The 12878-nt window shown below is 53.8% G+C and overlaps 1 protein-coding gene across 1 annotated transcript; it reads right to left on the bottom strand.

The window, feature by feature from the left end:
- Positions 1-517: 517 nt before the first annotated feature.
- Positions 518-12023, bottom strand: MATCAP1 (microtubule associated tyrosine carboxypeptidase 1). Its single transcript, XM_082289960.1, has 6 exons — positions 11610-12023; positions 7491-7634; positions 3409-3541; positions 2705-3010; positions 1830-1927; positions 518-1320 (listed from the first exon to the last, which is right to left on the bottom strand). Exons 1-6 carry the CDS (start codon positions 12015-12017, stop codon positions 1156-1158), a joined length of 1254 nt encoding a protein of 417 aa, XP_082146086.1. The 5' UTR covers positions 12018-12023; the 3' UTR covers positions 518-1155.
- Positions 12024-12878: the final 855 nt, after the last annotated feature.

Here is a 12878-nt window from a genome sequence, read left to right as displayed (position 1 = left end):
GGTCTGTGCTGCCCTGCTTGCCACAGCCTCTGCACCCTGTGCAGAAACTGCAGCTGCCCTGAAGGATCAGGAGTGAGGGGCAGCTGGGGATGCTGTGAACAGGGCTTGCAGCCAAACTTGGAATTTTTGGGATTGAGCCTGAACTCACTGGAGCCACAGATTGGCCTGTGCTACCTTTGTAGGAGCTCAGTGGGATGTAAGACAAGAAGCTGTGGGGTTGGCTTGGTTTGTTTTGTTTTTTTCAGACTGTACGCCCAGGGGGGCCATGACAGCTGCAGAGTTCATGTGTTAAGAGACCAGGAACAGCTCACGGCAGTTTTTACTTTTGCCTGCTTTGATTTACTGGTGTCCCTGCCCAGTATGTTGTTTGTCACACTCCATGGCTCCTTCCAGCCCCTGACGCACCAGCTCAGACCACGCAGCTTTGCCTGTTCCAGCAAGAGGCACAGTGGGTGTTCACAGTGGTGCCAGGCTGGTTTTTGATGCTATCCACAACCTTTTGCCCACACGTCTTTTCCATTATGTCACCTTTATTACACACTTTTTCCTAACATCAAGCCCAATCCCCACCCTGAGTCCTCAAAGCCAGGCAGGGTGGCTGTAGTTGGGGTGCAGAGCTGGGTGGAGATTGGTAATAGGGGATTAAAGTCCGTCCTGCTGCTGGTCGGGGACATGAGGGAAGGGGCAGGGAGCAGAAAAGGCATCCTTGGGGCAATCTGTGGGTGCAGTCCAGCCCTTACTCCCTGCCAGGCACAGCCCAGAGCCCCCAGCCCCGCCTGCTGGCCCCAAGTTAGGTGCCCGCGCAGTGATGGGAGCACTCCCAGTACCCTTTGGAAGTGCCCCCATTGCAACTCCCCCAGCACAGCCTTCTGCACTCGGGGACCAGCACATCGCCCCAGCTCCACCCTCACTCCCCCTGAACCCTCTTCTCTGGCTCCCCAAAGCCACGTGGAGCCACACAGCCGTCCCCAAAATACACAGGGACGATGTAGGGGACACATCAACACAACCACACGGGCCCTCGGCCGCGCTACCCTACACAGCGGTACATGCACAGCGCCCGCCTCGGGCTCTGCCCTCTGCTCCAGCCCCAATAAATACCCAATAAACAGCACCAGTTACACCCTTGGGGTGCTGGTTTGGGGGAGGTGCCCCTCAGTCAGGCAGCAACTGCTCCAGCTCCTCCTCATTCAGGCCATTGGTGGTGACAATGTGATCCAGCTGCTTCATGTACCGCTCCAGATCCTGCATGAAATGGGGGATGCGGGCCTTCTCCAGGACCCCAAATTTCTTCAGCCGATTCACATCTTCATAGGAGACCTGGTGGGAAGCACGGAGATGGGGTCAGTCCCCTCCCTCCTAAACCCTGGCAGGTGCCATGGGGGGCATCTGGTCCCCTTGCAGCCCCCCTGGCTCACCCCCCCAACTGCTCAAACATCCCTCTGGCTGTGGGGAGGCAGTGGAAGAGCTGCTGGGAGTGTGGGATTTGCAAGGATTTGTGGGTTTGGTAATTTTCGGTCACTGCAAGGACAGCTGACAGCAGGACTGCTGTGGCCAAGGGCCAGAAAGGCTTAACCTGCTGGGTTAAGCCTCTTCCCAAAGGTCTCCTACAGAGGATTATGGATTGTCCTGTCCTTCCTTGCATCCTACCCAGCACAGCCTTTCCCTGCTACACAGAGACCCATAAGCCCAGGGAAAGGCAAAGAGCTGAAGGGGTGCCAGGTGAGGGCTGGTTTTTGGGAAGCCATGAGATCGAGGGTGCCCGAGTGAGCTTTGGGATGGGATGGTGAGATCAGCCACTCCCTGCCCACCCTCACCCTGGCTGTTACCTTTCCAAGTGCAGCCAGCAGTGGGAAGTCAATGGTCTGCCGATGGCGCAGGATGCGGAGAATCCCATCCAGGTACACCTGGTCCTTACTGAAACAGCCTGGAACAGCAGAAAATGCCTGGGAGAGGGCTCCTGGCTTCCCACGGCCCTCCACTTGCCTGAATGTTTGCTGACCACAATAACCAGAATGAGGGCACTGACCACAAGTGTGCCAGGGCTCAGGACTGCTGGGTCCCAAGGGATGAGCGCTGGGGAGGCAGCTGGGTGCAGTGAGAGCCACCAACCCCACTGGATTACTCTCACACTTCTTCCCAAGTATTTTTTTTAAGGGTAAACCACTGCAAGCATCCAGATGTACCCACAGTAATGCTCATTTTTCCTCTCCTTTGCCTGCTGCTTCCACAAGAGCTTGTGTGAGTCGCTCCCATGGGACAGGGAGAGTGGTGCTGGGGATGGGGAGGGATGCAGGGACTGGTTGCTGTGGCTGTGTTGGGAGGAAAGGGTTAAAAGCAAAACACTGATCTGGAGGATTGTAAATTGCTCAAGTGACCTTGCACCTGGGTGGAACTCTTGATAAGCCTGTGAACAGCAGGCTGGTGATCCTCTGATCTTGTGTTCCTCTGCCCAGGTGTTGGGTGTTGCTCTGGGGTTGCCCCGATTAGCAAGGTAATGAAAATAAATTTACTCTTTGTGTTCTAGCCATAAGTTTGTGCCTGTTCTGTCTGCCTGTGCCAACTCACAACCTACAGGACTGGTGATGCTCAACCCACACAGTAGCAGAACATACCCACCCTCTGTTTTTTCTTAAAAAACAGACAAAGAAAATAAATAAATAAAATTCCTCCCAGAACTCAATTCACACCCGCCAAGTGGTACCTGGCTGTGAGGTGTCCGTCTGGCCCCGCTTTGCCCGCACACAGTACTCCCACCGGACACCAGCATCCTGCACATACTGCTCCAGGTCCCGGAAGAGGGCGGAGAAGGAGAGGCGGCTGGCCCGCTCGATGGTGTAGTAGAGCAGGGCTGCCCGCCACAGGAAGGGCTGCTTGCGGAACAGGACACTGTGCAGGCTGGCCAAGCCTTCCTCCGTGGGGTTGGCAGGCTTCAGGCTGTATTGCTTGCGGCCCTCGGAGCTGTGCCAGGGCTGGCGGGTGTTGTTGACTCCCCGGATGTAGTGGGTGCCTGTGGAGGGGGGACAGGAGTGAGTGCCATCAGCCACAGCTCCAGAAAGCCTGACTCCCACCCTACCCATCCCAAGTCGCTGGGGTTGGGGCCAAATCCCAGCACCCATCAGTGCCTGCTCCAGTCTTGGCTGGTGATGATGGCATGGGACATCTGTTTGCTCCAGTGCCCAAGGGGAGGCCAGGACACAGATAAACAAGCGGGTGCCCAACACCCCTGCTTTGCACGCAGTGAGGGATCCAGGTGGCCTCAGCCCCTTCCAAAACCTGCCCAGGAGTCACCCTCGAGGATCCCTCCTTGCAGGACCTGTGGGTACTGCCTTGCCCCAGGGCGTTACCCCAATGATGCTCACAGCATCTCCCCACTCTGCCCCCCACCCACAGCCACCCCCCACTGACCTATCTCGTGGCGCAGCATCCCCTCCAGCCAGTGCTGCCGGGCTCCGGCCAGGTTGATGGCCAGCGTGGGCCGGCTGTCCTCCACCATCATCACTGCTTGGGACAGGAGGTCATCGGTGAGCTGCACCACCACCTGCAGAAGAAGGAGGAGGCAATGGCCATCAGCAGGGTCCTGGCTCTCAGCAGAGGCTGAGATGGTGGCAGATGGTCAGAAAAACCCACTGACACCACGGATGGCACCATTTGGCACTGCTGCACCATCACTGGATTGTGCTGTAGCTCCCCAGAGGAATGGCAGACAGGAAGAGCCATTGGGGGTGGGGGGGATAATGAGAGGAGAGAGATGATCTCATGCGGGGATGAAGTAGCTCCTTCAATCTCTTTACAGCCAACAAAGCTGAGCAGGCACTGTCGGGGAGCAGGCAGCCTCCTCCAGCATCCCTCTGGCTCCAGCATCACCCTCCCCGGCTCGTTCCCAGGGGCTCCCCACACTTTTGTGGCTACACAGGTTGGACATCCTCTGGAGACCTGCCTGGTCCCCCTTCTGCATCCCCACTGGCAATGGGATGGGGCAGCAACTCTGGCCATCAAAACAATCCCACTCTGAACACCCAACAGCACCTGCTTTGTAATGGCTCTGCATCCCCCAAGAAACATCTCCTGAAGGATCCAAAGCTCTGGCTCCATTTTCATGGACTCCTCCACAGATTCTCCCATTTGAGGCTTCAAGACATGAACAGTGAGGATGAGTCCATGCCAGTCCACCCTCACAGGAGGAACCATGTGTGCTGGCCACAATTCACAGTAGGGATGGGCACTACATGTGCAGGACTACTCAGCATCTTTATACAGGCAAAACTGGTATTTTGAGAAACCTGGCTATCACAGGTGCTGGAGCCAAGAGAGCTGCCCTCCATGAGTTAATGTGCCAGCCAAACAGCACTTTCTGACTACCTAACTTCAGATCTGCAGCAACTCAAAGCAGCAGCATCACCAAAGGAGATGGTCCCTGGGAACTCTTGCATCAGAGGTTTGGCAGTGGCAAACCTCAGGATAGCAATCAAAATCCCCTACATACTTATTACCTCCACAAACCATCTATCATTTCACAGCTGACACTCTTCAGGATGAAAACACATGCATGTGTTACTACATGACAATTCTTCTCTTATTAAAAAAAAAGAGAGGAGACTGAATTGGTTTGCTTTAATTCAGATTTATTATTATTATTATTATTGTTATTATTATTAATTATGAAAGCCAAAAGTGCAACCTAACAGAGTCCACCGCTGAGCAAACAAACAGCATAAAATACTCACAGTGCAACTGCTTACCTGGGTTAAAATATACCAGCGTGGAATGGAATCCCTCCAATGCTGAGAAGAGAGTTGCCAGTTCACCTCTGACTCCTTGTGTAGAACCAGCCATCCAGGAGCAATGGAAAGGGACTCTGGGCATTGCCAGAGACCACAGCTTCTTACACTTCCCACTGCAGCCCTTCTCCTGCTGCAACAGCCCATCCTGCTGAGCAGCACCACTAGCTTTGTTTAGGGACCCTCCAGCTTTGCAGATACAACCAGGGCTGCAACTCCAGCCAAAATCCTTCTTCTGGAGCAGCAGCATCTCTCAGTCTGTGAGCTCTCTCATTCTGAGCAGCATCCCCAGTGCATCCTTGTGGTCCATGCTTCTGCTCAGCTTTTGTGAATGCACTGATGGAGAAAGAGCTCATCCCAAGGAACCAAGGGAAGGCTTCTGGTGGTCCCCATTGGCACCAGGGTGTAGGTTCCTGTCTCTCCCCAGCAACCTGGCACTGCTCAGGACCTCTGACACTGAGCAAGCAGCTTAGAGGTAGAGGGACACCACCAATGGGATCCCAGGAGACACTGTTTAGGCTGACAACACTCCACAACCCCAGGGATTGCCATGCAGCACTTACCAGTGGGGCCAGATGTTTCTCTGCTGCAAGCTGTGAGCCCACTGAAATGCATATGGAAACCTCCAGCAGCATCATGTCTGTCCTGAGTCAGAAGAAAAGCAGCAGAGCTTCAGGATCTGCAGCTCGGACCCCGACAAAGCAGCTTTTGAGGGCACGAAGTTAATTTCAGCATGAACACTTACCCAGGAGCGCGCTGCCTGCGGTGCTGGAAGAGGGATCCTGCCTTTGCCGATCGGTGCTGGGGACAAAGGGCAGCTGCAGTGGCTGCCACCAGCCTGGCCACGCTGCCTGCCAGGACTGCCTGTGGGCAGGGACGCACCAGCTGCTCGTGCTCTGGGCTACTGCTATCCCCCACACGAGTTTCTTCTCTTTTAAGCAAGCCATCACGATTAGTGCATATCAGGGAAGCAAAGGGCACGGCAGAACAGACAGGGCACAGATGGTGAAAGTCAGGAATCAGAGATACAGGTGCAGGGAGGGAAATACACGCCTGAAACCACCCAGTTCCCCGACAGGGTGTGAGATTATCAGTGATGCAGAAGTTTCAACAAGTGTTGGTCTTGTACAGGGAGCAAGCTCTGCCAACATCGCTGTATCGAGGGCAGGTGAAACCCTTCTCTCTTCCCTACCCCAGACACATCCAGCAAAATTTCCAATGGATAGAAAGGAACAAACCAATGCTTTCATTGTTTTAAGAGCACTTATCAAAAGTCCCAGATAAAACAGCCACATTGATGTGCAAACAGTGACTGAACCCTGCATTGCCTTGAATCACAGAATGTCCTGAGTTGGAAGGGACCCACGAGGTTCATTGAGTCCAACCCCTAATAGCTCTGAACACAGAGACAATTACACAGGGCTGGAAGGATGCCAGTTGTACACTAATACGTAAGAAAATCGATGGCTTTCTGCCTAGCCAGAGCTCAATTAATGGAGAAGAGAATAGCTGAACTCAATCAATTAATAAACCTGAGAGAGAGAGCTCAACTATCAAGTTATAAGTGCAGGTCTGTAAGACTGGCAGCTGCTTGGCTGGGTATTGGAACTGGCTCTGGGCACTCAAAGGCAGATGAATTATAGGGAAACATCTGCAGAAATCCTTTCTGTCCCAAGCAAAGGCTTAGGAGGACCAAGGTGCCAAATCCGCATCCGAGGAACACCCTCACGAGGCATCAGGGCAAACCAAGGGTGCTTGAGGAGGAACATCCTTGGGCAGGAGGGACCTCAGGGGACCACTCATTCCTGCTTTTGCATGCATGGAATGCACTGGGTACCACTGGGCAAGGTGATGCTTTGGAGAAATGCTCATCAATAACCCTCTTTGGAGACAGAGGTGAAAAATCAGAGGTAGGAAATAGAGTCTGGCCAAGCAGCCCCACACCAGCCAGCACTGCACAGTCCCTGCCCTGCAGCCAACAGCCCCAGGAAGCCATGCAAGCCAACCCACGCAAAGCCAGGTCCAGAAATCCTTCTCAGACCTTGAACCCAGGACAGTGGAAGTGTTTTGCCCACACCTTGCTGGCATAAGGGGAAAAAAAAGCTCCTTAACGGCAGCTGTGGGATGTCCCATGCTGGATGCTGTGTGGGGTGCAGAGAAACCAGGTTAAGAGATGCTGAACTTCTCCCCTGGCTCCATCCCACATGGCTACTGTTGTATCTTAACCACGTATTTCCCAGCCTTAAAACCCGAGCCTGGGGTTTCAAAGCACCATAACGCAGCACATCTTGCAGGGCAGCAGGAAATCTCTTCCCCTGGCTTTGCTTTAGGACATGTGGGTTAAGGCAGCTGTTGGAGAAGTCTGCCCTCCCACTGCCAACAGCAAGAGATGATTTCCTGACAGTAATTGATGCCTCATGCACATGGCAAAAGGCTCCTGGCATGGCCACACAGTCAAGCAGCAGCTCCTCCCTCTCTCTCGAGCACAGAAGGGAGATACACATGGAAAACATCACAGGACGTTTGTGGGGAACCAGCACCCATGTCCTAAAGCCAGGGTATGGTGAAGCTGGAGGTGAAAGGACACCACTGCTCAGAGCAGAAAAGTTTCCTCTTTGTAACCAAAACATTTCTTAATCTGAGTCCTTTTTATCAGAAAATAAATATTTTTCTGTATTTTACAAGTGATAAAGGAGGGACACGGATTACCTCTCCCACACAGCCTTCCTTCTGCATGTACTTTCGGATCACAGACCAGATCTGGCACTTGCTCAGCAGCCTCCCGCCCGTGGCGACCTCGAAGCTCTCATAGGTCCCGTACTTCTCCAGGACAGTACGAATGATCCTGATGGCCTGTGGCACGCAGAAAGTACAAACATAAGCACAAACACCTCCCCACTTATAAATACACCCTAAAATCCCATGTGCAACAAACCCAGTGAAGATAACCCCTGATTAACGCCTCTAAAATGTGATGTGGTTTTACAAGACCTAAAAAACCAAGGAGACTGAGCCGGCTGGAGGTGGCCACCAGGACAGAGGGACACTTCACACAATCAACATGACCCCACAGCATATTCTTTCTGCTTTTTGTCACCCTTGCAGGCATCTCTTGTGGGAATGGGGCAAAGCAGAAGCGAAACTGCATCATCGCGGTGTGGTTAAATCCATGATTATTTTCAATCTTTTCTGCTTTCAGTCCTCCTTGCAAACTCTGGTGCTTGCACAAAGACCTCTGGCTTCTCAGCTTGCTTTTTACTCCCAGAGTTTCTTACTCCAGGGCTAAATTACAAGCTCAGCAATGATACTATTCATCACCCTCTGCAGTGATGCTGCTTCAAACAGAGTCTCAGCACCACCAGCCTGCTGCACACCCAGCAGCCTTCTAATAAAAGCATCACGTGCTCCATTATTCACATTAACATTTATGGAGCATTTATAAAATACGAACATTTATTAGCACATTTCCTCCCCAAAAGGTGTGTTTCCATTGTGGATATTTTCAAGCCATTGCTTTCTCCCATCATTGGAATATATGTTAATATATTAGTATAATATTAATATTATATTAATATTATATTAGTACATATTCCAAAGCAGATGACTTTCAACCAATTCTGGAGGTTTTCCAGCAGTTTTACTGCATCTGCAAACCTGGCTGGGCTTCTGCCAAGCTTCCCAGCCCAGGACCAATTGTTGCCCCTCCCTAGTCCCTGAAGTTACCCAGGATCAGGAGATGGGTGCTCACCACCAGTACTGGTGCTCAAATCATTCAACACCCCGTAAGACAAGAGGAAATGGCTCAAGTTGTGCCAGGGGAGGTTTAAGTTGGGTATTATGAAAAATTTCTTCATGGGCAGGGTTGTCAAGCACTAGAACGGGCTGCCCAGGGCAGTGGTGGAGTCACCATCCCTGGAGGTATTTAAAATATGTAGATGTGGCACTTGGGGACACGGTTTAGTGGTGGGATTGGCAGTGCTGAATTAACAGCTGGACTTGATCTTAAGGGTCTTAACCCATCTAAACAATTCATGATCCTAAGAGGGGCTTTAGGTCTGCATCTGGTCAGCAACCTCCTCCATCCCTGCAGAAGGTCCTGATTTTCCTTCCCTGGACAGTTTTCACAGCTGGTTTTTATTCTCAAGTCACTTATGGTGTCTTTCCAGGAGAAGCTGTGCATAATTTTTCTGTTGTCTGTTTTGTTTTCTGGGGGGTTGGGGTGGGGTTTTTTGGGGTTTTTTTTGCTGAATAATCAGGCTCACTTTTACAGCACTGCAAGGTACCTCCGGCTGACCACGGCAGAAAAAAGACCTTTCATCCTCCCACCTCTGCTCAGCCACTTGCTCTCTCCTCCCAGGGGACCCAAATCACTGAGCCAAGAGAAACCCAGAACAGCTGGTGCCCAGGAGTAAGACAACCAAAGAGTTCTTCCCCAACCCTCAGAGCACATCCTGGCAAGCAAAATTCCTGAGATTCCAAGTTTAATGTTCTGAGCATCCCCAAATCATGCACCCACCATATGCAGTGGGATAACAAATCCTCCAGCCCCAGCTCTGTGCTGGTGCCACTCAAATTCACATGACAAACCAGGGATGTGATCTCCAGGATGATGAGCCTCCACGGGGCTGGAAGAGTCCTCCTGGTTTATTTAAGTTTTCTGTTAAAAAAATAAAATAATCCCCCAAGTACATGCAGAGCACATGCAGGGAGCTGATGTTCGTTTGTCTGCTTGTGTCCAAGGATGCTGACTTAGCAAAACGTCTCATTTATTTATGATCAGTGAAGGTCTTTGAAAATAAAAGCAGTTTATAGAGCTAAGAGTTAGCTGGCAAGGAAGAATGCTTCCCAAAATAAAAGAGACTGGAAGGAGGTTACTGCAGGGTAAGAGCAAAGGAACAGTGCCATGAATGCTGTCCCATCGGACCGTCACCGGAACACTTGGAGAAACATTGGCAGAAACACTCAACACTTGATATCTCTTGCAAAAGCTTTCACAATCCACAGTGGTTACAAACCCTTAATTCCACTCATTCAAAGCACTGCCCAGAGAAAAATAATCGGAATGATCCATCTTTTACTCTGCTGCAAGTCAGCTGCACCAAAGGAGAAAGCACAGGGTGAAAGAGCTCTGAGCAACTCATTTAATGCCCGACTCCGGGAGTAAAACACAGGAGGGAAATGCCAAAAGCTGGCGAGGTCTGCAGGCGTCAGAGTGTCTCCCCTGCAAGAGCCTCGCTGGCACCACTTTATCTGGGGCAGAGGTACGGCACACACCAGGAATGACAAACTGCTTAGAAAGCTGTTTACAGAAAGGGCCTGAATCATCTGGATAATAATCCAGGCAGAGACACAGGCAGTGATGCGGGAATAAGTAAACATGCAAAGAACAATAAATAAATCAGTGAAGAAGTTGTTATTTGAACAAGGAATTCCCAACTGAGAGGTGCAAAGAAACACCTCTGGCATGCCAGTCTGAATTCAGGATAAGAGGGGGTTTTTATCTGCTCACTTGTTTATGTGGCAGAAAGGATGCTCTTCCCTGAGGCAGAATGCTCACTCCCAGGTGCAAACTGGTTTTGGGACACGGCCAGGCTCCCAGCTCCAAGCAAGAGGTGAAGGCACAGAGCAGCTCTACTCCTGCATCCACAAAAGGCTTGTTTGTGGGCAGAGCACCCTGAAAGCACACTCCTGCCTCTTCTCTCCTGTTGAATGACCAGGAGCTGTTTTCTCAGTGCCATCCCCATGGCAGAGAGAAACTCACAAACATTTCAGTAGGGTATAAGCCATGGAAACAGTTAAGCAAAATAATACAGACTCCTTAAGTGGAGTCGACACCAATTAATATCATTACTGACCATGTTTGCTGATGCCTTAAGGATGCTACCACACTGGACAACCTTTAGGCCTTCCCAAAAAACAGCCAGACTCAACCGCCAGGTCATTCAGGCTAAGGACCACTTCCCATGCTGTCACCCATGTGCTCCAGCTCCTTCACAGTTATTTCTACAGCAGCAAGTGCAAAAGCATACCAGCAAGGTGTCCCTGATGGAGCACAGCTGTCAACATAAGCAGGAGCCAGTTTGATCATAGAAACACAGACTGGTTTGGGTGGAAAGGGACATTTAAGATAATTTTGTGCCAATCCTCCTCCATGGGCTGGGACGGCTTCCACTAGACCAGGCTGCTCAAAGCTCCATCCAGCCTGGCCAGTGGGTATGGATCCTGGTAGCATCACCCAGCACCAGCATGACCCATGTCACCCACGGAGCATGTACCATTGCTGCAGGTAGGTGAGGTTACTAAGAACAGGTTTAAGAAATCATAGGGTGAGGGTGCTGAAGGCAAGATGCAAAAGGTGTTAAAGGGAGAGGGATCAGGAAGCAGCTGGGAAGGAAAGCACGCACATGGATAAGAGGGAATGGCATTAAATTCACAAAGGGTGGGTTTAAGTTGGACATTAGGAAGAAATTCTTCCCTGTGAGGGTGATGAGGCACTGGTACAGGTTGCCCAGAGAAGCTGTGGCTGCCCCATCCCTGGAAATGCTCAAGGCCAGGTTGGATAGGATCTACTGGAAGATGTCACTGTCCACGACAGGGTGTGTGGGGTAATTAGATGGTCTTTAAAATCCCTTCTAACCCAAACCATTCCAGAATTCTAGGACCATGCACCATCTCCTGGCCAGCCCCACCACGGAGCAGTCCCACCAGGACACATCCCGCTGGCATGTGAATACCCACACCCTCGCACCAGCCCACGGGCCGGCTGGGCTCCCTCCTTTCTCTTCCTCCTCCTTCCAGGCCGAGCATCCTCACCCGGCCCCGCCTCACCTGAGCCACGAAGCGGTCGGAGGCGGCCCCGTACTTGTCCAGGACGGCGGCGGGCACCGGCTCCGCGTACTCGAACTGCGGGTCGTAGGCGAAGCTGGCGCGGAAGAACCGCTCCCGCTCCGCCTCCACGTTCCGCGGCCGCAGCGCCACGAGCAGGCAGGGGCTGCGCCGCCCGCCGCCCTCCTCCCCGCGGCCCCGCGCGATGTGCGGCAGCGAGGCGGCGGCCCGCAGCCCCCCGCGCCCCGCCGCGCCCTCGCTCCGCCGCGTCCCGGCCCCGGTTTCCGAGAGGCGGCGGGTTCCCCGCGGGCAGCGCGGCGCGGGGGGCGGCGGCGGGGAAGGGCAAGGGCAGAGCGGCGCGCCGTGGCCCGGCCCGCCGGCCGCCCCCGAGCCCATGGCCCCCGAGCCCATGGCCCCCGAGCCCGCGGCCGCGGCCTCCAGCGCGGCGGCACCGGGGCTGCGCCGGCTCCGCGCCCGGCCCCGCCCCGCCGCCCCGAGCACGCGCCGCCGCCCGCCAATCAGCGCCGCGCCCGGCGCGCCGCGGCCAATGGGAGGGGAGCGCTGCGGGAGAGCCCCGCCCCGCCCGCCCCGTTCCGCCCCGCCCCGCCCCGCCCCGCCCCGCCCCGCCCCGTTCCGCCCCGTTCCGCCCCGTTCTGCCCCGCCCCGCCCCGCCCCGCCCCGCCCCGCCCCGCCCCGCCCCGCCCCGCCCCGCCCCGCCCCGCCCCGCCCCGCCCCGCCCCGCCCCGCCCCGCCCCGCCCCGGCAGCATCTCCAGGCCCCGAGGCCCAGCCGGTCCCGCTTGCACAGCTTGCCCCGGCGGCGTTGCTGCCTTGGTTGCATGGCCAACTCCAGCTGTGTCACCATATTTGTATTGCCACCCCTGGCTGCATCGCCACCCTGTTTGCATCTCCAGCCTTGGCTGCATCGCCATCCCCCAGTTGCATCACCAGTCCCAGTTATGTTTCCAAGGCCAATTATATTTCCATCCCAGTTGCTCTGCCAGCACCAGTTGCATCATCAAGCTCCAGTAGTATCACCAACCCTGGTTATGTCACCAACCCCAACCACACTGTCATCCCCATCATGTTGCCAACCCTGGTTGCATCCCCAACCCCAGCTGCATCATTGGCCCTGTGGTTTTTCCAATCTCCTGGGGTGCCTGCAGGCAGCAAGCATCTCACGTTTTGGTTATGGCTGGCTTCGCCACCCAGCTCTGAAGGACAAGGCAGGCCTAGCATGCAGAAGCAAAGTGTGTTTATTGTTTTGTAAATCT

This window comes from Coloeus monedula, assembly GCF_965178545.1.
Source record: "Coloeus monedula genome assembly, chromosome: 13".
Taxonomy (NCBI): Eukaryota; Metazoa; Chordata; class Aves; order Passeriformes; family Corvidae; genus Coloeus; species Coloeus monedula.
This window is presented reverse-complemented; position numbering and strand designations above follow the sequence as displayed.

Bases quoted from the DNA above. Each gene is read 5' to 3' on its own strand.
- MATCAP1 (XM_082289960.1), bottom strand. From the start codon at position 12,017: ATGGGCTCGGGGGCCATGGGCTCGGGGGCGGCCGGCGGGCCGGGCCAC. The intron at 7,635-11,609 runs GTGAGGCGGGGC...TGCGTGCCACAG, and splicing joins CCGACCGCTTCGTGGCTCAG to GCCATCAGGATCATTCGTAC. The intron at 1,321-1,829 runs GTAACAGCCAGG...GCTTCCCACCAG, and splicing joins TGCTGGCTGCACTTGGAAAG to GTCTCCTATGAAGATGTGAA.